The following is a 24,649-nucleotide window of genomic DNA, read 5'->3' on the forward strand; positions in this document are numbered from 1 at the left end:
CGACTGCCCGGGCCTGGAGTGCCGCCTGCTGCCGCCCCGCCTGCGCCCGCGGCCCCGCGGCCCGGGCTGCGCCGCCCCCGCCGAGGGCTGCCCCGAGCCCGCCCTGCTGCGCGCCGCCGACAGAGCCGCACAGTTCGCGGGGGACGACTTTGCCCACGCCGCCCCCGAGCGGGGCGGCGGCGCCCTGGGTGTGCAGCTCACCTGCGACATCAAGCCAGGTGCGGGGCGGTGTGAGGGGGCCTGGGGGCGGGAGGACACAGCCCCCACACCACACCAGCACCCCCTTCTTTTGGGACGGAGGGGTCCTGCAGCCCGCGGCGGCTCAACGTGGTCGCTGAGAACCGCGGTCTTGGGTGCTGGGTCTCCTGGATCCGAACAGGTGTCTGCTGAGCCGCGGGGCTACAGCACCTCTGGGAGCCCGGACACAGGGGTGCCTGAGCGGCTGCACCAAACCTCCTCGTTTTTGGAGAGTTAGGAGGCAAATCTGGCACTGGTCTTCACAACGTGTGAGGGAATTGCTACCCTGGTTCCCCTCTCTGCTCCCCTTCATCTCCCCTCCAAAACAGGCGCATGTAGGAGACCTAGAGCTGATGAAACATGGCAAAAGTTTTTTTTAGTGGTGTTTTTAAACGTGTAAGACCTAACTGTCTCTCTCTTCACAGTCTGGTATTCCTGGTTTTTTTAGTTTATAGCAATATAATATTGTGAAAGGATTCAGTGGGGGGGTGTACGTTCCAAACCCAGGATGAACAAACTGTTGCCATTGCTAAGAAACTTGCTGCTGCCACACTGTCTCGCTGCAGTAGCCAGGGGTTAAAAAATACAGAGCGTCTCTTACAGCACATCATTCAGAACACTTACCTATCTGTTGATGAGCACAGTTTTGGTGAATTTGGTATCCTTGTAGGAAGCCAGGTATGTCCATGGTTACATTCATAGATCAGTGGAAGATGTATCTAATTGCCTGAGATATTTGGATTTACCCACAAGAAGAGCACCAGCAGGTGCTGGTACTCTTCTTGTGGGTAACCACAATGCAGTTCAGGTTCTGGTGCAATGTTGTGTCTGAAAGGTATAAAATATGGGACGGGTGATTTATTTCCCATTGATGTTAAAAGCTAATGGAAAGCATGGAGAAGGTCATTTACGCCTTGTCACATCCATGTGGCAAATCTGAGGGCTGAGACTGCTTCCGACACCAGAACATATGCCAAGCCTCTACAAGTTACCAAGGTCTGCTTAGTGAAGGGACATCTCCTCCAAAGGAAACTCCTGTGCTTGCTGATTCCAGTCCCAGGGCTGATATTTAAGCCCCCCCATGCCTAGTGCAGGGACACGGTCTACCTTCATCTTGCCTGATATTATTCTCAGATGTCTTACAGAACCTCTGTATGCTCCGTGACCAAAGGTGGACAGAAAACAGAGAAGTCAGTATGGTTACCCTCCATTTTCTCTGCTTCTGTGCATACTTTTTGTACTGTCATCATAAATGCCATGCCTCCATTTTGCAGATGGACTCAGGATCCAGGATATTTGCATTTTCTTTGTCCATACCAAAATCCTTTTCTATATAATACAAGCCTTGGCAAATAATAAGGGGATTCTGAATAGACAGAAAAGAGTAATACTTTCGGATGGTGCTGAAAGCAGACGTACTGTATCTCCATGAAAGTCTTACAAAGAACACGCAGCTCGGTGTGACCTTTTTCTCCGAACATTGTCTTATTCTTTGGCTGTCTTTAGAAGACTTGGATCAGTCTGTGCTTCCCAGTCTCCAGTACCACCAGCACTTCCAGCTAACATGGTGAGTTGCATGCACCTCTCATCCCCTAGGTCTTAGGGTTAGGTCATCTGTCCCTTCTGATGGGGATCAGAGGAAATTAAAGCTAAGGGCCAGAGTGTGAAGATGTTCGAGATTTTGGAGACTTGGCACAGAGTTCACTATATTCTTTCCATTTTGTATTTTTTGTAGGCCTGTTGCCGAGTGAAGTCTTGGAGGAACAAAAGTGTGCTTAGAAGTTTCCCTTAAAAGTCCTTGAATGCTTCAAGAATGGATTATGGCCAGTGGCAGTCATAGATTTGTGCATTCATCTTCCTTTGGCAGAGAGAAGCATCCTAGGTACTGGAGAGAAAGCAGTGTACAGCGCTGCCCACTGAACCACGTAATCCCATGGAAGGCACTGTTGGCATGGAAGCACACAGTGAGCAAACCTGTGGTAACACACGAGCTTCTATGTGTGAGTTTTCAGATGAGGACAGCTGCACCCTCAGTAGTTCTCCACTCTCACTGTTGTTACCTTGTGTTGCCACCTGCTGCAGTTGGTGTGGATGAGTCTTGCTGTACTTCTGTCCAGACTGGACTAAGAATGTAGAGGCTTGTTTTGCCCGTTCCAAAGACTGGACCCAGACCTTCACAAGGCAGCTTTCTCTCCCAGAAGTGGAAGAACAGCATACTGGATTCATCGACATCTAGCAGAAATTCCATGTATTTGGCAGCAGGAACAAAAAAATAAGCCATGTTGACAGTCTTTGGTTTCCTTCAAGTCAGTGTACAGGCAAACATCCAGTATTCTGCTCTGCTAGCAACCTCTAACATTTTCTGCATTTGCCTGGGATCTTATTTTGAACATGTGTCACTGGGTTTCCTGCAGCAGTGTAGAGAATTCCTTGTTCAATCCCCATTTGCAGCTGGAATCATAGGTCTTGGAAATGAGCATAGTTTGTATAGCAATTCCAGCTATTTATACTAAAACAAAAAGAAAAAAAAGGTGATAATCAGATCTTTAATTAAGGGAAATGCATTTACAGTTGTCTGGGGAGAGCTGTGACCCAAACAGCATGTAATGTTCATGACAAGGGGGAATGGCTCCCAACTGAAACAGAATAGGGTTAAATAAGATGTAAGGAAGAAATTCTTTACTGTGAGAGTGGTGAGGCACTGAACAGGTTGTCCAGAGAAGTTGTGGATGCCCCATTCCTAGCAGTGTTCAGGGCCAGGTTGGATGGGGCTCTGAGCAAACTGGTCTAGTGAAAGATGTCCCTGCCCATGGCTGGATGGTTGGAACAAGATGAACTGTGAGTTCCTTTCCATCCCAAGCCATTCTATGATTCAATGATTCAGGAAGAGACAGGTTTCTGTGTCTTTCTCTGTTTTTAGGGGAACATTTTGGTCAAGTTACTATTTCAGCACATGACTAAGACCAGCTGAAAAGGGTGTTTCTTTGCCACTGACCTCTCCTCAGACATGAGGGGAGCTGAAATAGGCTGCCTAGGTGACTCTAAGGCCATTTGTCAACCTGCGTGAGTTCACCATCCACAACTGGAGACCTGGAGGCCCACCCCAGCCTACAACTGCCTACTGTGTGACAGTTCATGAGTAGATTTGCACTGATTCTTTAGTAGTTAAAGTATCCTTGCTCTAGTTAACCTGTTGCAGAAAACTGTGTTTTGGTGAACTGAATGGTCTGTTGTTCAAACTGTTATATAGCCCCACTCATACGAGGTGTAGTCTACTCGAATGCTTGCTGAAGACCTCCAAGATACAGGCCAGTTATCAGGGCTTGAACTGATTCCCAGCATGGTGTCTGTGTTTGCAGGCTCATCTGCAGGAGGCAGGTGACTGTTACCCTCCACCAGCTGCCTGACAGAGCCAGCACAGCCCATCTGTGGGGGTCACACAGACATCATCATCATCATCATCATCTTTTCAGCCAGTATCACCAGCACCACAGCTGGAACACTCCTGCCAACTGCAGCTGAACTACCACTTCCCTTGGCCAAGTGAAGATGCTGGAGTGCAGACTCATACTCCCATTTCAAATCAGATGAGCCCATTCCTCTGCAAGATTGTCCCTGCTTTTTCTCAACAGCACCGTGAGTACACCTTACTTCAGATGAAAGACTGGCATCTCGAATGAAGAAATGCACAGAACTGTTTTTTGTTGTCTTACTGTTTCGTATTACTCCTCACTCAATAATTATCATTAAATCCTTCATTTTTTCCTATCAGACCCATCTTTCTGTTGTTTTCTGCAGGTGCAAACCCCTACATTTGGGCAAAATAATGTGCAGCCATGATATCTCATACCTGCCAAACATGGTTGAACAAGGTTGTAGGTTCTCATGCTGTTGCTATCTGTGCACTGAGCAGTGCCTGCAGCCCACTGCTCTCATCTTGTGTGGTTTCCAGGAGTGACTGTCAAGGTCAGATGTCTCTGATCTTGAGTGCCAACCAAAATCTCACCTTCCCTTTCTCGCAGTACTTTTAGCCTCTGCCCCTTGTGCAGTGGCAGATTGTGTCTGAGGGCTGCCTTGTCCATACAACATGCCCTCAGGATGTTCTGTCCTTTCCAGACGTACTAGGGAAATGTAGCAGAGGTTCATATGCGATGTTGTGTTTGCAGCATGGATTCATCTTGAAAGCATGGAGCAGATGTCTGCAAAACAGGCCTTGCCATGGCTGTGTGGTGTGTGTGCAAGGAAAATAATACTGTATCTGTGGTCTTGGGAGCATCTGTGTGTTGCTAGTGGGTATACCTGTTTGATGCTTGTTGGGGAAATGTGGAAAGATGGGATTACTGGAATCTGCTATCACTTGCAGTGGAATTCTTCTCATAATTTTAGACATCTGTGATAGGGACAGCCCCATCTGACATGTTCAGCATGTCTTACCTTTATATACTTAATAAGGAAAAATAGGGCACTCAGCATCTGAGTTATTTTAGATTCCTACTTCAGAATTATTTTGGCAAACAAGATAACCCTTCTGCTTAATTGAACGTAGTTTATTTTCAGTAAAGCCTTCCCTTTTGTGCAAGAGCTTTATTATGCTCTCTGTTGGTCTGGCATTATGAACTGCCAGTAGCACCGACTGTATTGTGCAGTGAAGGGCCTCTTGTACTGGTGAGTATAAGTTTAGTTATAATACTGCAAAATGGATAAAAATGAGAGAAAAAAGCCAGTCACAAAGCACTTTTTAGGCCTCATGTTCTCTCCAGCTGAGCTTTAGACAGCCAAAAGGAGCAAAGCTAAATTGAGTGACTGGATTGTATCCATTGTTACAAAGTTGTGGAAGGCCATTTAGGGCAGAGATAATAGAAAGCTGGTCCATCAAGTGAGTAAGCTTCGCTGCAGTCAGTACTTAAAATTATAGCTTTCCTTAATGCCGGTAAGTCAGACAGTTACTGGCTGAAGACAACACTCCTTAAGTATGTGTTTGAAAATAAAGCTCTACTTTATGTTTCTTACTGAATCAGAGCTTTAGTTAACCTTTAGTTGCTTTAATAGCTTTGCTTGTGTGTGTGGGAAAAGCCCAGACTGCCAGGATGAGAAGAGCCCAATAACCCTGCCTCTCTTCTCCCTGTGGATAAATTTGTGATGGCTTAATCATTCAAAATTCTATTGTTACTGATCCCACTGAGCCACTGAGAACTGGAGGAAAAGTGGTCTTGGAAAAAGTGGCTTGGTAATATATCCTTGAGTATAGGATTCACTCTCTCTTGCAGTTTCCCAGAGGCATGTCCCTGGGCTGACATTTAAGTGGTCCAGCTGGACTTTTCCTTATCTCTGTTTTCCTTTTTCATTGAGAAAGACGGTCAAAAAGCCTAGAAATGGTGAGTTTATGTTGTTACTTTCACTACTATTTGTTCCTTACAAACCTGGATTTGTTAACATTTCAAGTTTAAAGTCAAGATCGTATCTTTCTGAAGTTATTGATAGAGGCAGTCATGTACGCAGCTCATTTGACAGTGAATGAGATGGCTGTTAGAGCTATGGAACAGTCTCCTAGAGGAGTGCATTTAGATTTTAGGTCTTCTGCTATTAAAAGAATATGATGCTCATTATTTTCTATGTTTTTATTATATTTAGCGATAGCTGTATTTCAGGAATAGCATGGAGCCCCGTTCTTGCATGTGATTCCAGTATGTAAGAAATATTAATGCAGGACAAGAGGATGAAGTCCCTCTTAGAAAAATTACAGGGAGATCTATGAGGAAACATGTAACAACAATCAGCATTTTAGTTAAAACCTCGATATGCCAGCTTTCATCAGCTATTTTAATAGGTGCATATGTTCTATTTGTCTTGGTAAGGGACATCTTTTTCTTTGAAGACTTCTGTCTATTTTGAAGAGACTTAGCTCTTACTGATACATGGTATAGTCCTTTTGCAGTGTGTTGTCACTTGTACAGCCAAAATATTTGGCAAAGACCTCTGCTCTTCTGCCTGTATTCTTGGTTGCAGGCCAGATTTCTGAGTGCAAAAGTTTTGTCAATAGCCATTTGTTAATGTCTTTCCAGCCTCAGGCACAGAAGGAACCCATGTAGGTTGATGAGAAGTCTTGATAGGCAGTCACAATGTCCTTGTAACTGTCCTGCTGCCCACTATCTGTCAAACCCATAGACTGATTTCAGACAAATTTGACAACAGGTAGAGGGATTAAAAGTAGGCAAGGTTGTATAAACTTTGTAAGAGGTGATTAAAGAGAGAGTGGAATATGAGCATTTGAAAGTTTGCCTCTAGCTGTTAATCCTTTTAGTCAATAGGACAAAAGTGACTTGGTTGTTGCTCCGTATTCTGAAGAAGAAAGGTAACAAAGGTAGTGGTACTTTTTTAGCCAGTCAAATGGAAGACACAAATTCACAGAGAATCAGATGACAGTGGTTCTGCTTTTCACAGAACTACTTGTTCATTTTAGACAGAAAGAGATACGGGGGTATAATTTACCAGATATTTTAAAATTTCCAACTTGGATGGGAAATGTGGCCTCTCTGAATCCTGGTCTTTGCTTTCTCAAATCCAGTACTCCACAAACTACCTTAATGTTTAAGTTCATACTGAGAAGTAGAAGTTGTGTGCCTTATACTGTGAATAAAAACATCAAAACGGCAAAATAATTTAGGAACTGTAAACAGGAACTGGTTATGGTCTTTTTTCATTGTCTTATCCTTGATATCCTGCACTTATAAGAGGATAAATCAGTGCTGCCTAAGAACAGATGAATGAGTATATGGATTCAGAATGGTCTCTCAGGTGGTGTTGAGCAGCAGATACTGTGGAATGTATGGCATGATATTTTCCTCGATCATTTTCCCAGCTCCAACAGTTCGTTGTTTAGATTTCCTGAATCTAAAAGTGTATCTTTTAGTCCCAGATTGCTTTTATCTTATACAGTGGGCCAGCAGCTTTCTGGAACTGATTGAAGTTTTAGCATGTATGGAAGCTACTGCCTTCATTTAATGTCCCTTAATTCTTGTTTTGGAAGAAAAAGTCCTTCCATATCCACTTGCTTGCTTACATACTACCAGTAATAAAGCACAGTTGTTTGGTTTCTTTTTATTTTAGCTTATCTTGGAAAGTCTTACCTACTTTTTCATATTGTAGCAATATCATACGTTAGATTTTCCTTTTTGTGAATGTTTTGAGTTCTTTTTTACTCCTTTTTGAGTTGGGGAACAGGACTGCATGGTGTATTAAAGATGCTCTATTGATTAATGTAATGTCGTAATTATATATTCTGTTATGTATTCTTCTTCTAATAAATCCTAGCATTTTATTTGCCTTTCTGACCTCTGTTGGGCACTGAACTGCTGATTACCTGGCTCTGTAGCCCAATATCTATATCTGGATATATTACTTCAAGATCGTTTCCAATGGGTAATAATAATCTATGAGTACAACATTTGATATAAAAAACGTAGAATTTTTTTTTCAGTGAGCGCCTCATTCCACCTTTATCTCCTTCATGTTTCTTTTTTACCATTTTATTCTGGCTGCTCAGTATTGTAGACTGCTTTTGCAGCTTTTGGCAATTGACCCTTACTTTTACTACCCTTAATGGCTTAGTATTTGCAGCAAGTTTTATCACCACGTTTTATGACCTCTGCAGTGAAAATTGGCCATTTACTCTTTACTGTATTTGAACATGTACATAGGAATGGTTAATCTGTTATTGAACCCCACTGATGGCTAATTTATTCCCTGAAGCAGGGGCAAATGTTGTTGCTTATGAAATGGAAGACCTTGTGGTCCCATGAAGTGGCTACAAAGATAGTAAAGGAAATGACCTTGTAATCATGACTTGAATTTAGTGCAACTTTTCATTAACGTACTAAAACTGGAATGCTTTTGAAGAGATAATACAGCAAGCTTGGACAATAATCAATCATTTTTATTTCAGGAGAAAATGAAGTTCCATCTGAAGATGCCCTAATACTACAACTGCACCTTGCAAAAGGGCATGAGAAATTTACTGAAATGCTAAAAAGCCAACAGCAGATCATTGTTGATTTGCAGCAAAAACTTGCTGAACAGCAGCATGTATTGGTTAGCCAGCAACGGGAGATTCTTGAACAGCAAAGAAAAATGTATGAGCAAATGGATCTGATCAAAGTCCAGTATGGCATGCTTTTTGATACGGTGAAACAAATGTCATTTCAGAGTTTGCAAGAAGATATTCAAAATTATTTTGAAAGTCATCTTCAAGGACTTCAGAACCAGGTCAGAAATCATCTCCAGAAGTCATACTCTGTGCATAAAGTGGAAGTGGATGCAAAAGTGATTAATGTTGGGGAGTCTTTGCTGGACTGTGGCCTTTGCGAAAGTGATGAATTTTGCAATTTCCAAAAGACACCTTCACAATGTGAGAAATGCACATTGTGTCCTGCTGGTTTTTTCCAAATGTCCGAGTGTTCTGCAAACTCTGATCGGATTTGCCAGGTGAAACGTAATTCTGTATCTTTCAGTTATTGCTTATGAAGTTTTGTGTTTGACATACTGGGATAACATTTTGGAAATAACTACTTGGAGAGCTACAGAGATCCAGTTTGGAGCATGTGTTTTACTGAATAGGTCTATGGCACTTCGAAGTCTGCCAGAAGTTTTTTTTTGGAGCTTTCCCTTTAGCTTTTACTGCTCTAAATGAGGCACTAGTTTGTGTCTGTTTGGTGTGACACTTTCCCAAACCTGACAGCCGGCAGAACTTTGATTATTTTCATCATGGTGGGAAAAGACATGCTAAAACATTTATACTTTTGCATGCTAAATTTGTTTGTTTAATCCCACTCCACTCTACAGAAACTTTTAGACATCTCTGGAAAGCAAAGGAAAGCTTTACTAAGCAAAACTATAAGTCAGACATTTATTTATAAGTTTGGAAACAAAAGTTGTCAGTTAAAACAAATGTAAGAACTAATTCCTGCTTAAACATAACATGCAAATATATACAAATATGGAACATGGATGCTTCTATTGTTAAACACATTTTATTATAAAATACATTTTATTATACAACACAAAACCAGCAAATAAGCAAAATAAGATGGTTCTTTGTTCATTTTCTGTCATTCAGAAGTCCTAATATATACAGGGAACTTGATATTTAAAGCAGTATCTTGTTTGCCAAGTATTGCCCCTAATTCTTATCTTAACATGACCTGACCAGCCAGTGACCTACTCTCAAGAAGAGAACCTGAAAGTGTCTGTCCAGTGCTAGTCTCAGTTTTCTTTAGTGCTAGCATTTAAATACAAACGTAACCTGTTATTCTTTCCTCTCTGCCTGCTGTAGGGTAAAAGGAGGGCTTGTTGACAGGAAATAATACTTTCTCATTTACTTTTCATGTGGTTTTTTTTGGTTAGCACCTTCCTCCCAGACTAAATGTCCTTAAAAGCCTTTCCTAACACTGTCTCGATTGTTACAGTGTCATTAAGATCAATTGAGTGATGCATCACTCTGGAGGATGTGCATTGTAACAAGCTTTACTTGTGCAACCACTCCATTCAGCTCGTCATCTGCACACTGCTAGCTTTCTGTGGATACCGCACAGTCTTTTTGTATACCTTTTTAGAACAGCTGACATATCCAAATCAAAATTTTCTTGCTCCAACATGCTTATGGGATCAGCCTGTTCTCCACCCCTGCCTATGCCTCTTACTGGCAGATAGGTGTGATAGAGCCTGAAGAAATCCTGTTTCAAATTTGTCAAGTTATAGTGTTTCAATATGATTCTTGTGATTTACAGGACAGAGATGAATGCACTGAATCTCCAAGCATTTGTGGTGAGAGGATAAAATGCCTGAATACTCCAGGTAAGTTATATTCTCTGTTAAAGATAATTAGATCTTCAGGAAATGGTCAAAGAAATAGATAAGGACTCAAGCTTGTATATTAGTAAGTAGTGACGTGCAGCTTGCTGGAATCAAAGGGGTTGAGAAACACTCATCTGTAAGCTGGTAGCAGTTTTTGTGGACAATGGGCTATTTAGGACATTAATATCCACAGGAAGCATTGGATGGTCCCTTTTGCCTTATTTTCATGGAGTTTTATGTGCTTTGTTTTAATTTTCACTTATGACCTGACTTTCTTCTTGTTTATGCTGGTGCAAATGGAGTCAAAATCAAAGATATCATTCCTAATGGAGAAAAATAGTTGTCATTTTCCTTCTGCTGCGCTGGGGTAGATACCTGATTTGATCTCATGAAGCGTCTTATAAAGCCTCCTTCCATCAATCATATTCTCCTTTAGCAACAATATTGTCAAATACTGAGGAACAATGAACAGTTTCCATCATTTGCATGGGCTTGGGGGAATTTTTTAGACATTTAAGAACAGATCTGTCTGGTGTTTTGCACTGCAGACTTCACCTACATTACTCCATTATATTCTCATGACACTCAGGCAAAAAAACCCAGCAAAATTAATAGACATACTGATCAAATTATATCCAGGTGCTAAGTTTCTTTCTATTTGTCTAAGTTTATCTCAGCCAGTCTGTGATCAAACAGAGCATTTCACCAGTTGTGACCTGTACCTGAAGTCTCACAGTCAAATAACTGAAGGAGGGCTTCATTAGGTTTTATGGTTTTCCTCCTCTAGACTTCTAACTTGTAAAAAGAATGTGGCGTTTCTGAGGGGCAAAGGCTGTTTTCAGCTGATTATGACTGATTTTGTACCTTTCCTACCCAGCCACTGGTGGAGGAAAAATGTGGGAGGGAATTGGTTCTCGGAAAGGGTGAAAAGAGAACCTGGGTTCTCTTATGTTGGACTTACTTCCTCTGGGCAGGAACTGTGTTGGTTTGGGTTGTGTCCATACAAAACACCACAGGAAACTGGAAATGGACTAGAGAAAGAGAGCAGTTAGTGTTGCCTTACGTGGTAAATGCTGTAGAGGAGTTACCATCAGTCTTACAAAAGAAGAGGCAAGACTCTTTTAGACAGTCTTAATGATGAAGAGTTAGAGGGAAGACAGCTTAGGGCCCAATATTTGACTCAGAGCATTGGAAAGGTATAAGGCTTTGTCTCTTCTTAAGTAAGGCATCGGGTTTCGTTGAATTGGTGGGGTTTTGGATGGAAGCCCACAAGGGCTCAGTCCTAAGAAAGGAGAGCCACCAATGTGGTAGTCACTGGGTGTTGCTCTTGTCTGTGGCTTGGAAGAGGGAAGGCTGTAAGTAATTTATTCAATGGGTTCTGTGGAGGGGGGGAACTGGACCAAGAGGGTCTGTACAACCGCTGGAGGAAAGTGAGGGCAAAATACTGCCAAGAAACAGATGAGTAATGATGGCGTGTCAGACTACAGAAAGGCAGTAGCAATGTATTTGAAAGGGAAGGACACTTCCCTTGATTCATCCTCTCCCAGTTTTAATGGTGGCTTGTAACTATGTGAAAGCAAACTATTTCCCATCACCTGAATAGGAATCAATGTCCTGTCAATGTTTTTTCCATCTGTTATGCAAGAGAGTGTTCTTTTTTATTTTTTATTAGAGACAACTGCTACTTTCAGCCTGTCTGGCCATGGTAGCTCATTATCTTCTACAAGTGTGATTAACATGTTAAAAGGCAGGCTGAAACTGAATGTCTGTCTTGGGTAATGTAGGGAAGATAGAGATGTGATCTGACATATGAGTTCCAGATGTTGAATGTGGTTTCTTGAGCTGCACGCAAAGGTTGTTGCATCTGTAGCAACTCATCTTCACTGTACAGTGTGAGGGGAGACAGAGCAAATAACAATAAAGAGAAGTGCAACTAGGAGCCTCTCCTTCTTCACCCTTCCACTTTCCTTTACATCATACCTTCTTCCCCTGATGCTTTTTCTCACTTTTATCCAGGGTGAGAGTTGTTAGGTTATTTGATTAAATGCTAGTCATCAAGTTTCAATAACAGTTGGAAGTATGTAGTCAATGAAAATGGAGTCCAGTGCATAATTTCCTTCTTAGATAATCACAGGAAAGTGGTCAGACTGTTGCCCAAGAAATGGAGTCAACCAAAGGCAGTCTCCCTGGAATGCTATGCAAGCTACAGAGGACTTACTGTAAAACTTACTGTAGAACTTACTCTGGGATGCAGGGGGAAGAGGAATGGGAACCTAGACAGATAGCCCTGATTTGTAATTAGCCATGTTGATACGTGATGAACCAAATTTGATGTAGAGGGTTTAAAAAGAGATGGATTCCCATACTTAATCTTCTTGAGTCTCATCTTTGCATCAGGCAGTTATGAGTAGTAACAGCAGAAAAATACATGCATGGCTTACTCTAATTGCCTTGCAATTGCCTGGCTTCTATGAGTGGCAAGGGCTGGGGAGTGTGCTGCAGAAAAACTTGATTTCACAAAACCGGATTGAGCTGGGTTGCTCGTTGTTAAACCAGGTGCAGCAGTGCCCATAGCAGGAGTCAGAAAAAGGTGGGAGAGGTTGTCAGGCAGTAAACAGCAGTAGGAAGCAGTCACAGCGTGTTGCTGTGCTGGCTTTCTGATGTTTGGCTGTCATTTGCTGCTTAGGCTCTTCTGGGCAAAGGGTAGAGTGCTACTCTGGCCACTCTGTCCATAGTATAAAGCAGCTTGCATGCTGCTTTGAAGTCATCTATTTGAAGCACACACAGAGGGAACACCTGCTACAGATCTAACCAATAAAAGACTGGATAGCAAATTGGAGTGAGTAGTCACCACATATATTTGTAAAATTTGATATTTATAAAAATCCTCAAATATATATTAAAATATTTTAAAGAAGCGAATAGCATAAAAAGGATTTCTAGGCATTACTGCCAGTCTTCTCTGCCAAAGCAGCTGTATTTGTGTACTCAGTATGAGTTCATCCAGTATTTCTCAGTGGTGGTGGAGCTATTGATATGAGAAGTAGAAGTGGTAAAGAAGTGTCATGTGAACAATTACATCATGGTTAAAACTGATTTCAAAGGGAAAGTTTGTCTGGGATTTTTTTTCTGTATTCCCTTTAGAATGTTCTTAGTTGAAAAAAGGTGATTTTACTTATTTTACTTTTGTTTCTCATAAAAAAGCCAGACACTTTCAGATGGGAACAAAGTGCTACATTTCTCTTGACTGTTCTGCAGTGAGCTCTGAGAAAATGGTACCTGGTCTTAGAAAGAGTATTCTCACATCCTAAGTTGTACAGTCCTACATATTGGTGTTAGTGGAGAATCATCGCTTAAGTGAATGATATGTAAGCAGACAAAGTGATATGAGGGTGAATATATGAAGCCTGTATAAAGTAACACAGTGTCTGGTGTTCTCTGCTGAATAGTGTAGTATCAGGAGTGAATTCTAGCCAATATTCTGACCTCCTTTGTGGACCAGGTGCACGTGTACTGCTCTATCTTGCAGTTTGCAGTATGTGTGGTGAGCTTTTCTGTCTGCATCAGCAGTCGGCATAGCCAGCCCCACCCTGGGGCTAGCAGTGGAGAAATATGGTTTGTTGGGATCCATATCAAATGCTTGTAGTCCCAGTCTTAGAGGAAACACCAGCCCAGATACAGGAACTTTCCATCTGAAGAATAAAGCAAATTTATGATACAGGATTTAGATAGTAAAAGGATATTTAAGAACAGCTATAAGAAAGCTGATTACTGAGTTTTAATTATGGTAGCAAAAAGCATAAGCGGGTGCATTAGTAATTACATTTTGAGGCACAAACTGCGGGTGGTTATTCTTTAGGGTGCCTCAGATTTTGTCTGTTGATTTAGATCCTGAAAGCTCCATACATAAATGTTTTGAATTCTGGTTGCTCCAGCTGGAAGCACTGGCAGCTGGCAGTGCTTTTGGAAAATTGGCATAGAAAATTACAGTCTGTTTTTAAAACCTGCTCTTTGGGTGTGCATTCTTTCATCCACTTAGGTCATAAAGCACAAAATTGCTTTATGTCAAATAAAGTAATTTCAAGCAGCGTGTCTAGATATTCTCTTTACTGTTTGCAGCAGTTTTTTATTTTAGCTTTATCACAACCATTGGCATCCTGTGTCTTGGGAGAGTGGTTTTCCACTTTTTAAATGCATGCTGTTTGCAGTTTTGGTTTTCCTATTTGTCTCTTGCAGGTTCTTTAAAAACTATGCACAGAGTGAATGCTGGGGATCCTTGTTCCTTGGGTTGCAAAGCACTGCTTTAGCAATCACAGCAACCACAGAGATACCCTGTGATGTGGCTGGGAAGGCAGTGCACATTTCGCCATGTATAGGGGAACTCTCCATTAGTTGAAAGTATCTGAGCTGCTCAGTGCACCAGTTAGTCACCATGCCTTTTACTTCAGGGAAGGAAGTGTCTTTGGAGCATTGTCATCGCATCTGATACATTACAGGTTTTGGTTAGAATTGCCCCTCTGTAGCCCTTCTTTCACTCTAAACCATTGTGCTTGGCTTGGACAAGCTGAGTTATGCCTAATATTTCCTCTCTGTTAGCTATCAAATTTCCTTTAATAGCACAAAGTGATCTAACATCATAACTGTCTGCTGTTTTCTCCCTTACGATTAGATATATTGTTAAAGATACTTGATATGTGGAGTTATAGAGTTCTTATTTTTATTATTTTAAAGGTATGACAATAAAAATTGTCTGTTTCCTGTGAACAGGTGGTTTCCGATGCCTTGGAATTGCTGAGAAAGATGCAGCTTTGGGAATGTGTGGAGAGGAGTATTTCTTTAATAAGGAAATGCAGGAATGCCAAGCGTGTTTAAAATGTGAAGATGGAATGGTGGCCATGCCTTGTTCCACTGTCAGTGATACAGTTTGTTCAGCAACCAGTGAAAACAAGCTCTCAGAGTCTTGGGCTGCAAATATTATGCTACCCTCTGTGAAGTCTGGAATCTCTCAGGTTTACTCTGGCTTGAACTTGAAGATAAAGGGAAAGCTTCCCTGTGAAATCCTGTCTGTTGAAGGTAGCAGCCTGGTATTCAGGCAACATGGTCTGTTGTGGACTGACCTAAATTTTGCAGTAAAGCACAGCTGCAGGAATTTTTTGCAACTTTCCCTAAAGCTTAATGGCAGCGAGGAAGGCTATGAACTGAGTGGTGTTCGGATTGAACAGCCAGAAGGAAAGTATTTCCAGAGCACTAGTTTAAGCAGCGCTGCTGAAGTGGAGCCCAGCCAAACTCTTTCTGTGTATTTGAGAAGCCCAAATCAATTCTGCAATCAAAGCAAAGACTTAAATATTTATGATCTTATTACCCCACTCAGTTTGTTTTGGTTGTCCCATGACACAGGTGCTGTAGCACTCAGTGCACAGATGTCATCAGCAATGCATTACCAAACAAATTATCGACCTACCTTTAAAATAATTTCTGTTTCTGACCCTTACATGCTAAGTTTATCTCATGATGGCAGAGCTATAAAGTTCACTGAAACTGGTGTTGTCAAATTTGTTTTTCACCAAGCATTGTATTCCATGGGTCATACATGTGTCCGGGAGGGCTTCTCCTTAATTTCTTATATCAATAGAAATGGTACGAACAGAGAACTAATGAATGTATTTAAATCCGGGGTAAATTACAGAGACACGTCAATATCTGCCTCTGGGGCCATGAAAGTTGGTGCTGGAGATCTGATTAGCTTTGAGATACTTTCTCCTGCACAGTGTAATGTTCGGTATTTTGGAGATAGTTCTGGAATTAGTATGTTTAGCCTCATCTGGATCCCTTCAGCAGTTTCTAGTGCCATATCAGCCACAGTTTCTGTTACAGGTCTGCCTACGGGAGCTGTGAGAAACAAATTACTGGATTTCACCCAGGTCTCATCCAGTGAGAAACAGATACAGCTGGTTTCTTCTGGACAGCTTGCTCAGAAGTATTTCATTTTTACTGAAAAGGGAGTTGCCAGCCTTGCATTTAACTTAAAGCTAATCCACTCATGCAATGTGCTTAAAATGACTCTCAATCAGTTGACCATGGATCACATGCAACCCACAGCAATTGCTCAGCAGATTGGAGGTCAGATGCCAGAGGGAAGCATATGGACCAGTGTGTCCCTCCGTGCATCTTTTGGAGTGCATAATGGAACACTGATATCAGTTTCTCTTGACTGTGTGCGTGGAAGGATCAATCAGATCACTCATGAACATGGAACCGGTATATCTATTTTATGGATTTCATCTTGATTTCTGTGCAGTGAAGTTAGCACAGAATTGGGGTTTAAATTGTATTTGTATTGTACTGTGATTCTATATCTATTTGACGCTGTGTTGACATGAGCAGATCATCCCGCCAAAATACTCTCAATTTTAGGAATATTTAAATATCATCTGAATTGAATTGTTAGTGTTTAAAGAAAATAAAAGCTTTCAGTGTTCCAAGATTTTAATTCTGTTAACATCTTCAGGCAGGGGAACCTTGAATTCAGATCAAACTCTCTTATTTTTAATAAAGCGGTCCCTTAAAATTAATTATTTCTGGACCACAAAAAATTGCAGGTGAGGGTAAATACATTTTAGTACTGTAACCGAAAGCAGCACAGCAAATGGAAACCTGCTTTCAGTTTCTTCTCTCAACAGGCTAATAATAAGACTAAATGCACTTTGAATCTAATTTCTCTACATTTTACAAAATGTGCTTTCTATAAATGGAGAGAACATGCCTCAAACTAGAGATGATGATATGGCAACACTGGAGTGTACATTCTTAGTATTGTAGAAATGGACTGGGTTGAAAATAGAATATTGTTTTTATAACAAAAACAGTGAAACTAGTGACTGTTCTAATTTAATTTGGAAATAATCTGCATTTAAATTATTGAGAAGGCTTTTCCCCATTTTTACTTTTGTCCATGAAAAATTGTAGGAAGAGAAGGAAGTCTATCCTAAAAAGTAAGAGTGGATAGGCAAAAATAAACAAGTACTAAAGGAATGTCTTGAAAATAAGACTTTTGAAAATTAGGCAAATTTTTATTCAATTTCTTATAAATAATAAAATATTTTTCTGACCAAAAAGGAACACTGTTCACAAAGCCTATTTATTTTGCTGAACAGGTGCTGAATTTAAAAAGGTGGTCTTTTTTTTTGTTAAATCACTCAGTTAATTCAAAGAAAATGTGTATTCATTGACACTAATTTTTATCTTCTTCCAACTTTTCCATCAAATAGTTCTTATCTTTTCCTAATCTATGTAGAGTCTTTTGTCCCATTTTCTCCTTTCTCCTCCACAAATGCTGCTTCACTCTTCTTTCTCTTTCCTTTTGTTAGGAGTAAATGGCATGCCTTGCCACATTTTTTTCCAGCTTTCTTTCAGCATTCCTACAAAAGGACAGATATTTGCGTTACAGACATAATTATAGAAGAGGGACATTAACAATGCACATGCAGGCTGCTTAAATCAACCTTACTGAAAAGGAATGTTATGCACAATATGATTTTGTGTCTGCCTGAGTGTATATCTAAAATATATATACATTGCTGTGCTCTTCGTTTGTTTTTGAGCTTGTCACACTATTTTTGCTGTTATAGTCTCCTCCTATAGTTTTCTATAAAAGAATGAACCTAATTGCAAGACCTCTTTCTGGCGGTTGTTTTTACTTGTAACGTTATAACTGTGTCCTTAACACCTGAATTTATCTTTCTGTCATCTTTGTTTGTTTTTTTTTTATTCAAGAGTATACTCAAGGATGCAGGCTTTGGACAAACTGCTTTCCTGCTCCAAATAAAGAACAGTGGTTTTTCTTGTTTTCAGCTGCCAAGTCTAAGCAGTCCATCATGAGACACCTCACTGGGCATTGTGTTGCAGCCAGCACAAGTACACAAACCAGTCATCCTGTTGTCCCCAAAGTCTGTTGGTGACAGAGATCTCAGTGCCTGTGTGTAGCCAGGATCTCATTTGTTCTCACAAGGTCATAAGGAAGGATGAATTAAAACTACTATTGAAAGTGTTCAACATTTGCAAAATACTGTTATAGAGGATATTTTGTAATGATAGAGACAGACTTTGGGAATGAAAACATGTATCTGTTGGGTGCAGAAGAGCTGCATTACCTAGGAGCAGAGCAGTTTTTTCTGGGTACTTCACTCTGGAAGCCTACTGAGACTAAACAAAGATGAAATGGCACAGGAGTTAATGTTTTCTGACATACCCATATGCTTCTGTAGAAGGGTGTACATGATGTAAGAGGAGCTCTGCAAAGAGCAGACCTGGATATTTCTAAGATAAGAGTTCAGGGAAGACAATGTTAGAGAAATCTAGAAATTATGTGCTTATGTTTTTGTTTCAGAGGAAGTTAAGAAAGTCACTTTCTTACAAACATAACCCCTTATTTTCCTTTGCTGGTTTGTGCTACATAGTTGTGTTGAAGGCTGTCACTCCCCAGTATGACAACCTAAGAGTCATTCTGGATTGTGTAGCACAGATCAGAATCTGGTGCTATACATAATCTGGTACATCTTTAGCAAAGTGCAGATGTTACTTGAATATAATAAACATTTGCCTATATATAGCATATAGCAAATCTAATGGCATGATTTGTATGAGCATGCTTTATTTGAGTGAGATTGTGAGATCAGTGGAATTGCTTGAACAGGGAAGAGAATGATGCTCCAATCCTATATTGTGCATGTGGTGGTACTTACATTTAAATGCACCATTATTAAAGGATGCAGAAACTATGAGGAAGGTACAAGTGAACATTATTACAGCTAAGAAAGGTTCCAGAGAATGAATTCTTCAATGTAGTAAATCTTCTTGGAGGATTCTGTTGACAGTGCCCAGAATTGCCCTTAAATTCAGAGGCTTTTAGATGCACAGTGGCAGAAACACAGTATTTTGTATCCATCTGGTAGTGATAATGCGTCTGATAATGTTTTACTCATGTTGTCTGTGATAAGGCCCTCAAACGACAAAAAAAAGGGTCCTATCCAGTATGTATTATTATTTGCAATTTGCCTTATTTCCTTAGCCTTATTTCAAGCAATTTGCTTAGCCTTATTTCAAGCAAGAAAAGGCCTCTTTTGTACTCTCCCTTTCAAAAAAAGAGAAATGCCTGAATCTGTAGTTCAGGCCGCTCACTGACCTTGGTTATAGCAACAGAAATTTGAAGTGAATGTGTTGGAATCAGTGTGGATTTAGGATAGCCTAATTAACGACGTAGTATATAGCCATTGCATCTATGAAAATTATATATATTGCCTCATACCATGCAAGGTTAAGTGGTGCACTATGATCCTGAATAAGATAAGGTTCAAGAGGAATCAATGCACAATGAATGCTCCTTTTTATGGCACTTATCCCATTTGCTGTAATAAATTGCATGTCTTATTGACAAGTATATCTTACTAATTATATTTACAACTTTTGTACTTTTTAATTAATTTTTCCCATATGGTTTCTTTCTGTTAATAGCACAATATAGTACTATGAAGTACAGAATACATTTAAAAACTTTTCTTTTGCATCTTTTGATACCAACCACATTCATAAATAAGGTTAAAATAGCTGCAGACCATCTCTCCAATCCTTTCTGCTAGAGAGTGTTTCCAGAGGAAGTATTCATAAAGTAACAGAGGAAGTATAAGGCTGGTAGAATCTAGCTGTACAGAAGTAGTTTAATACATCCAGGAAGGCAGGTGCTTATTTCACTGCATTATGCAGATAATGGGCAACCTATTGTTATAGAAAACTTGACTGTTACAGGAGGAAAATAATTTAAGTTGTATAGTGCTGCTCATTCAAGAGGAAAAAGGATTTGGCTTACAAAAACCTGATTTGTTTTGTACTGTGAAACATTTTGCAAGTTCAAAGATTTTGCCTGAATATATTTTATTACCTATACAATTTTTTTATTCTTTCTGTGAAGTCAAAACTGGGCAGAATATGTTATGTCTATTTCAGTATTTTGGGTGTTCCTCTGTTCTCTGCAGATTGCAGTACACCGTGAAAACTATACTAGTTTCAAATGGTGCTTTTTATGAAATTTTCTACTTTGAAATATTGCCTTGTTTTAAAAATACTGTTTAGATACTTGCCTCAGTTAATACTATATTGTAATATGTTTTAAGAGAACTTTACTGAAATAAATAAAATGATAATGCTTCATGAGTGTTTTTGTTCCGTTCTGAGGAAGATTAATTGCAGCTATCATGATTTTTTACCAGTGACTGTTTTGGGGTAAGTATTTCATAGATGTTATCTGAATAAGTCACCTGAAGTGCTTCCTGAAGTGACACTAAACAGGAATAGTAGTAGTAGAGATCATCTTGTCTGCCTGCCTTGTGTTCCCATGGTTGTAACTGTAACTGTAGATCTGAGGAGATAAATACTGTCAAAAGAGCAGTACAGTTTATCCTGGTCATGGCTAACACCCTAGTAATACAGAGAAGAAAGAAATTTGTCCTGCCTGGGTGCTTCATAGGCTCTCTGTCATATGTGTTGTGGGGGGTCCAGATCAGAGTGTTGCAGTAGCACAGCTACGCTTCTGTCAGGGTCTGGGCAAGTTAAAGCTCGTGTTCTCAGCAGAAACTTTACAATTTCTTTAAATTGTACATCTGTTTCTTCTTTTTGGAGATGTTATTGTTTATTAGATATGAATGAAAGAGAGATGCCATCTCTGCTGCTTGTTATCTCTTTTGGCTCTTGGCCACAGTTCTCTGTTCAGTGCTGCTCCGCCACCACTTTCAGTGTCTTCTGCTGCCCACTCACAGTGGAGAAACTCCCCCAGCCTTTGCCTATGGCACTTGATCCAGTTTTAACACTGTTCCAGGCTTCCGCAGCTGCAGCCAGGGGCTGGGGGGGCCTAGCCCCCAGCAGGGCTCCCTGGCCCCTCAGCTCCTCGTGGCTTCACAACGTGGCTACTTCTCTTCCAACTACCTCATCTTCTTCTTTTCCGGTCTGGTGTGATCTGTTTTAATTTTGCAGGGGCGCTGATTGGGTCAACACCAAGAAACACCACCCCCCTGGAGTTAACCACTTTCCAACTCCAGGGGAAAACCCTTTTTAACCCAGGATAAACATCCTTATGCACATGTCTAAAAGCACACTGTGCAACCAAGCCTGGTGCCCCTTGCTCTGCTTGGAGGGTTTGCCTTAAAATAGGACTCAGAAGATGTTAGCTGTATTAGTGGCAGTGCCTGTGCTGCATGACAAAAATAGGTAGCGAGTGGACCTCAAAATACCTGAGTTCCCATATGCTAGACTTCATCATCTCTGTAGCTTCACGTCTTTCACTTCTGGGTCTGGACATATCAAAGTCAAATGACCACAAAAGAGGGATCCGAGAAACTCTTGTTTGTGTTAAATAATTGAATTGTTATTACTAAACCAGAGTTTCTTGGCCAGCTGCAGTTTGTGTAGCTTCCTTCAGTCCTTCCTTGGAGCTCTGCAGGCACATTGTGACCTGCAGGATTGCATCTTTTGTTCATAGGCTCTTCAAAGGGAAACTAACTGCTCTCCAGACAGTCTAGTGCAATCCAGTTAAATGGCATCTCTTGAAAGTAGCCTCAAAAGGCTGGATGTAATTTCCTCGCTAGAAGGGTGTTAATGCCTGTTTTTAGCAGAACCTTGAAGTAAAAACCTGTCATGTTTATATATAATGTGTGTGTTTGAGTGTATAATCTCCTTGGTTAAATAGCATTGTCTCTAAAAGAAGAACTATAGAAAAAGGATTTAAAGAAGTTCCTGCATCTTTTCATAAAATCAATGTCTCCAACTTTCCCCTTTGCATTTTTCCACTGGAAAGGTAGAAGAAAGAAAGGGAAATAAGAGAGTGAAGGTAGGGGGAATGGAGAGAAGGGGAGAAAAGTGGGAGAAGGAAAAAGCAATCTCCAGTCTTTAGGTAATTTCATGTATAAGAATTTAAACTAGTTTTCATCAGAACTTTGTGAAAGAAATTCCTGGGTTTTTCAACCAGTTGTAACTGAAAATTTGTTCAGCTGAAAATTATGCTGATCACATTTGGCTTCATTTCTGTCTCTTCATTAAAGCACTTTCCATCCACCAACTCTTGTAAACTTCAGTAACGTTAGAGTATCCTAAATATCCTTAAGTATTTTGCTCAGCTGGAACATTAAGTTGGGTAATTGGGTTAATTAAATGCCAACTTATACTGGGAAATCTCTGGATATACTTGTGGGTTTTGGCATGCAAACCTTAGTTTTCATCATTACCTCTTAACTATGTTTATATTGGGAACTGCTTCTCATTAGATAAATGAGCCTTTTCTGAGCTCCACGTTATCATCACTTGACTGCTAATGGTACCTTTAATTCTCCTTTGAGTATTTTTCTGTTATATTGCAGTCAATAATGTAGACAAGTACTAAGTGTCTTCGGGACCTCTGTGCATATGGAATGTCAACAGAGTGTTCTGGTCACAGTTGTCTTTCTCCTGATTTGCTTCATTGTTTTAAATCAGAAGTTGAATTCAGTTCAGGAGTCCATATGATAGATATGGGCTTTCAAAGCAAGTTTGACCTGGTGAGTGATTTAGACTGGTAATCACATCTGAGTTGCATGATTGCAGAGTATAAAAAACTTCTGAGAATATTCATAGATTAAATGCAGGTGTCTTGAGTAAAGAGCTGGAGATGCTTTGCATCAAACTCAAATAAAAGCCTCATACTTTACTCAGAAGGTCAAAAATGTAAAAGAGATTTAGTATACACTGTAAAATACACTGTTTGTTGAAGGAGAAGTACATTTGTTGGTTTTATTAGGAGAGGAGAATGAAAAAGTGTGCTTTATACCAAGTAAATAAGAAAAATTGCCTAAGATGCCTTAATGCCTGAAAATGTTCTGTATTTTATTTCTTCTTGAGCATATACCTAGATTTGTTTAAACCTTTGCTTCAAACTACTGCCATATCAGTACACTGATATGGTTTGAGAGCCCCAAAAATCCAATTCTTGAGTCCAAGCCCCCCTTCCTCATCTCAACCTAGTGCGAGATGGGTTTTCCAGACACCACATGAGACTCAAAATGGGGGGAAGGGATTATATTACAATGACTGTACAAATATATATTACAATACATTACACACACAATCTCAACTATCTCTACCATAATAAAGCAGTATTTGCAATGGATCAAATCTCTTCTTCCTCCAAATAAAAGTCCAGGAGGGAAGAAGGAAGAGATCCTTTCCACTCTCAGAGCACCAGTCTCTCTAGGGCAGTAGTCTCTCTCTCTCTCTCTCTCTCTCTCTCTTCCACGCAGCAGCTGTAGCTGGATCACTTTTCATTACACACGAGGGGGAATCTCCAAGCCCCTCTCGGCCCTTCAACTCCAGGCAAGGGTCTTTCTCTTCTGTGGGCTGCGTTCACCAGGACAAAGGTCACTTCACCACGTCATATCAACAAAGTGCAGAAGCCTTCGTGATGATCCTTATCCTCAGGGGATCCAAACTCCCTTGTAGAGCTTCCGTGCTCTGCTTAACAGCTCTGCTGTTTGGCCGTCCCTGTCCAGCTCCGGGAAGCCTGAGCTTCTCAGCTCCTCTCTTTTCAGTGCTGTAGCACTCCAAGACTCTTCTCAAGTAAGAGTCCATCTCCTCCTCCTTCCTAGGAGGTCTCAGAGGGGTTTGGGGAGTTTGTTTTCATTTCTTACCCCAACTCTCTCTGTCGTTCAGACAACTCTGTGTCTCTCCTCCTTGGCTGCAATGCCAGCTTTGCTGCTTCTTCAGTTCTTATCTTTTCTGGCTCTCTGCCACTTCTCCGGCCAATGCTGTTCCGCTGCTGCTCCATCTGCTGCTCATAGTAGAGAAAAAAACTCCCAGCTTCTCAGCTACAGATACTTAGCCCAGTCTAACACTGTTCCAAGTCTCTGTAGCCCCTCAGCCTGGGGCTGGGGGGGGGGCCCAGCCCCCAGTTGTGCTCCTGCCCCTTCTCCTCGTGGCTTTCACATGGCCACTCTCTCCAACAACAACTACAACTACTACCTTCTTTTCTGGTCTGGTTGTTGATATGTTTATATTTTGCAAGAGTGCTCACTGGTTCAATCCTAAAGATCACTGCCCCCTGGGGGTTACCATTTTATAACTCTAGGGGGAAAATTGGTTTTTCCCCCACCACAATCAGTAACTTTAATACAGGCTTCATTCGTGCTAAAACCTTTGGGGATGATTTTCCCACCATATGCCAGACAAGCATAATACATTTCAAACACATCTGATCAATCCTTGGAAAATAGTGTCCAATACCGCAAGACACCCAAGAGGTGAGAGCCCTGTGATTCTGTCTGAGGTAGCAATTGTTATCCTCATCTGCTTCGGCCTCCTGAAGCCCTTGTCTCAGGGTGGTCAAGCTTTCCCCTACCTTTTGGCCTTGCTAAAGGTGTGCAGTGACAGCTGTCTTGGCTGGGAATCTGCAAATACTTGGTTTTAATCAGCCATGAATGTTTTATTTCTTCTGATTTTGGCCATTCTGCCTTTCACCCTCCTTTCATGGTTAGGCATGAGGCCAAAAATC

The 24,649-nt window shown here is 40.8% G+C and overlaps 1 protein-coding gene across 1 annotated transcript in view; it reads left to right on the plus strand.

The window, feature by feature from the left end:
• Window positions 1-20,276, plus strand: part of LOC113954408 — a 24,265-nt gene extending 3,989 nt beyond the window's left edge. The window contains exons 4-7 of the mRNA XM_027658668.1: window positions 20-218; window positions 8,180-8,718; window positions 10,020-10,086; window positions 14,854-20,276. Of these exons, the coding sequence (XP_027514469.1) occupies window positions 20-218; window positions 8,180-8,718; window positions 10,020-10,086; window positions 14,854-16,373 (2,325 nt within the window). The 3' untranslated portion in view covers window positions 16,374-20,276. The remainder of the gene's footprint in view (window positions 1-19; window positions 219-8,179; window positions 8,719-10,019; window positions 10,087-14,853) is intronic.
• The last annotated feature ends 4,373 nt before the right edge of the window (window positions 20,277-24,649 follow it).

Source organism: Corapipo altera, unplaced genomic scaffold (assembly GCF_003945725.1).
Source record: "Corapipo altera isolate COAL_440 unplaced genomic scaffold, ASM394572v1 63, whole genome shotgun sequence".
Lineage (NCBI taxonomy): Eukaryota > Metazoa > Chordata > Aves > Passeriformes > Pipridae > Corapipo > Corapipo altera.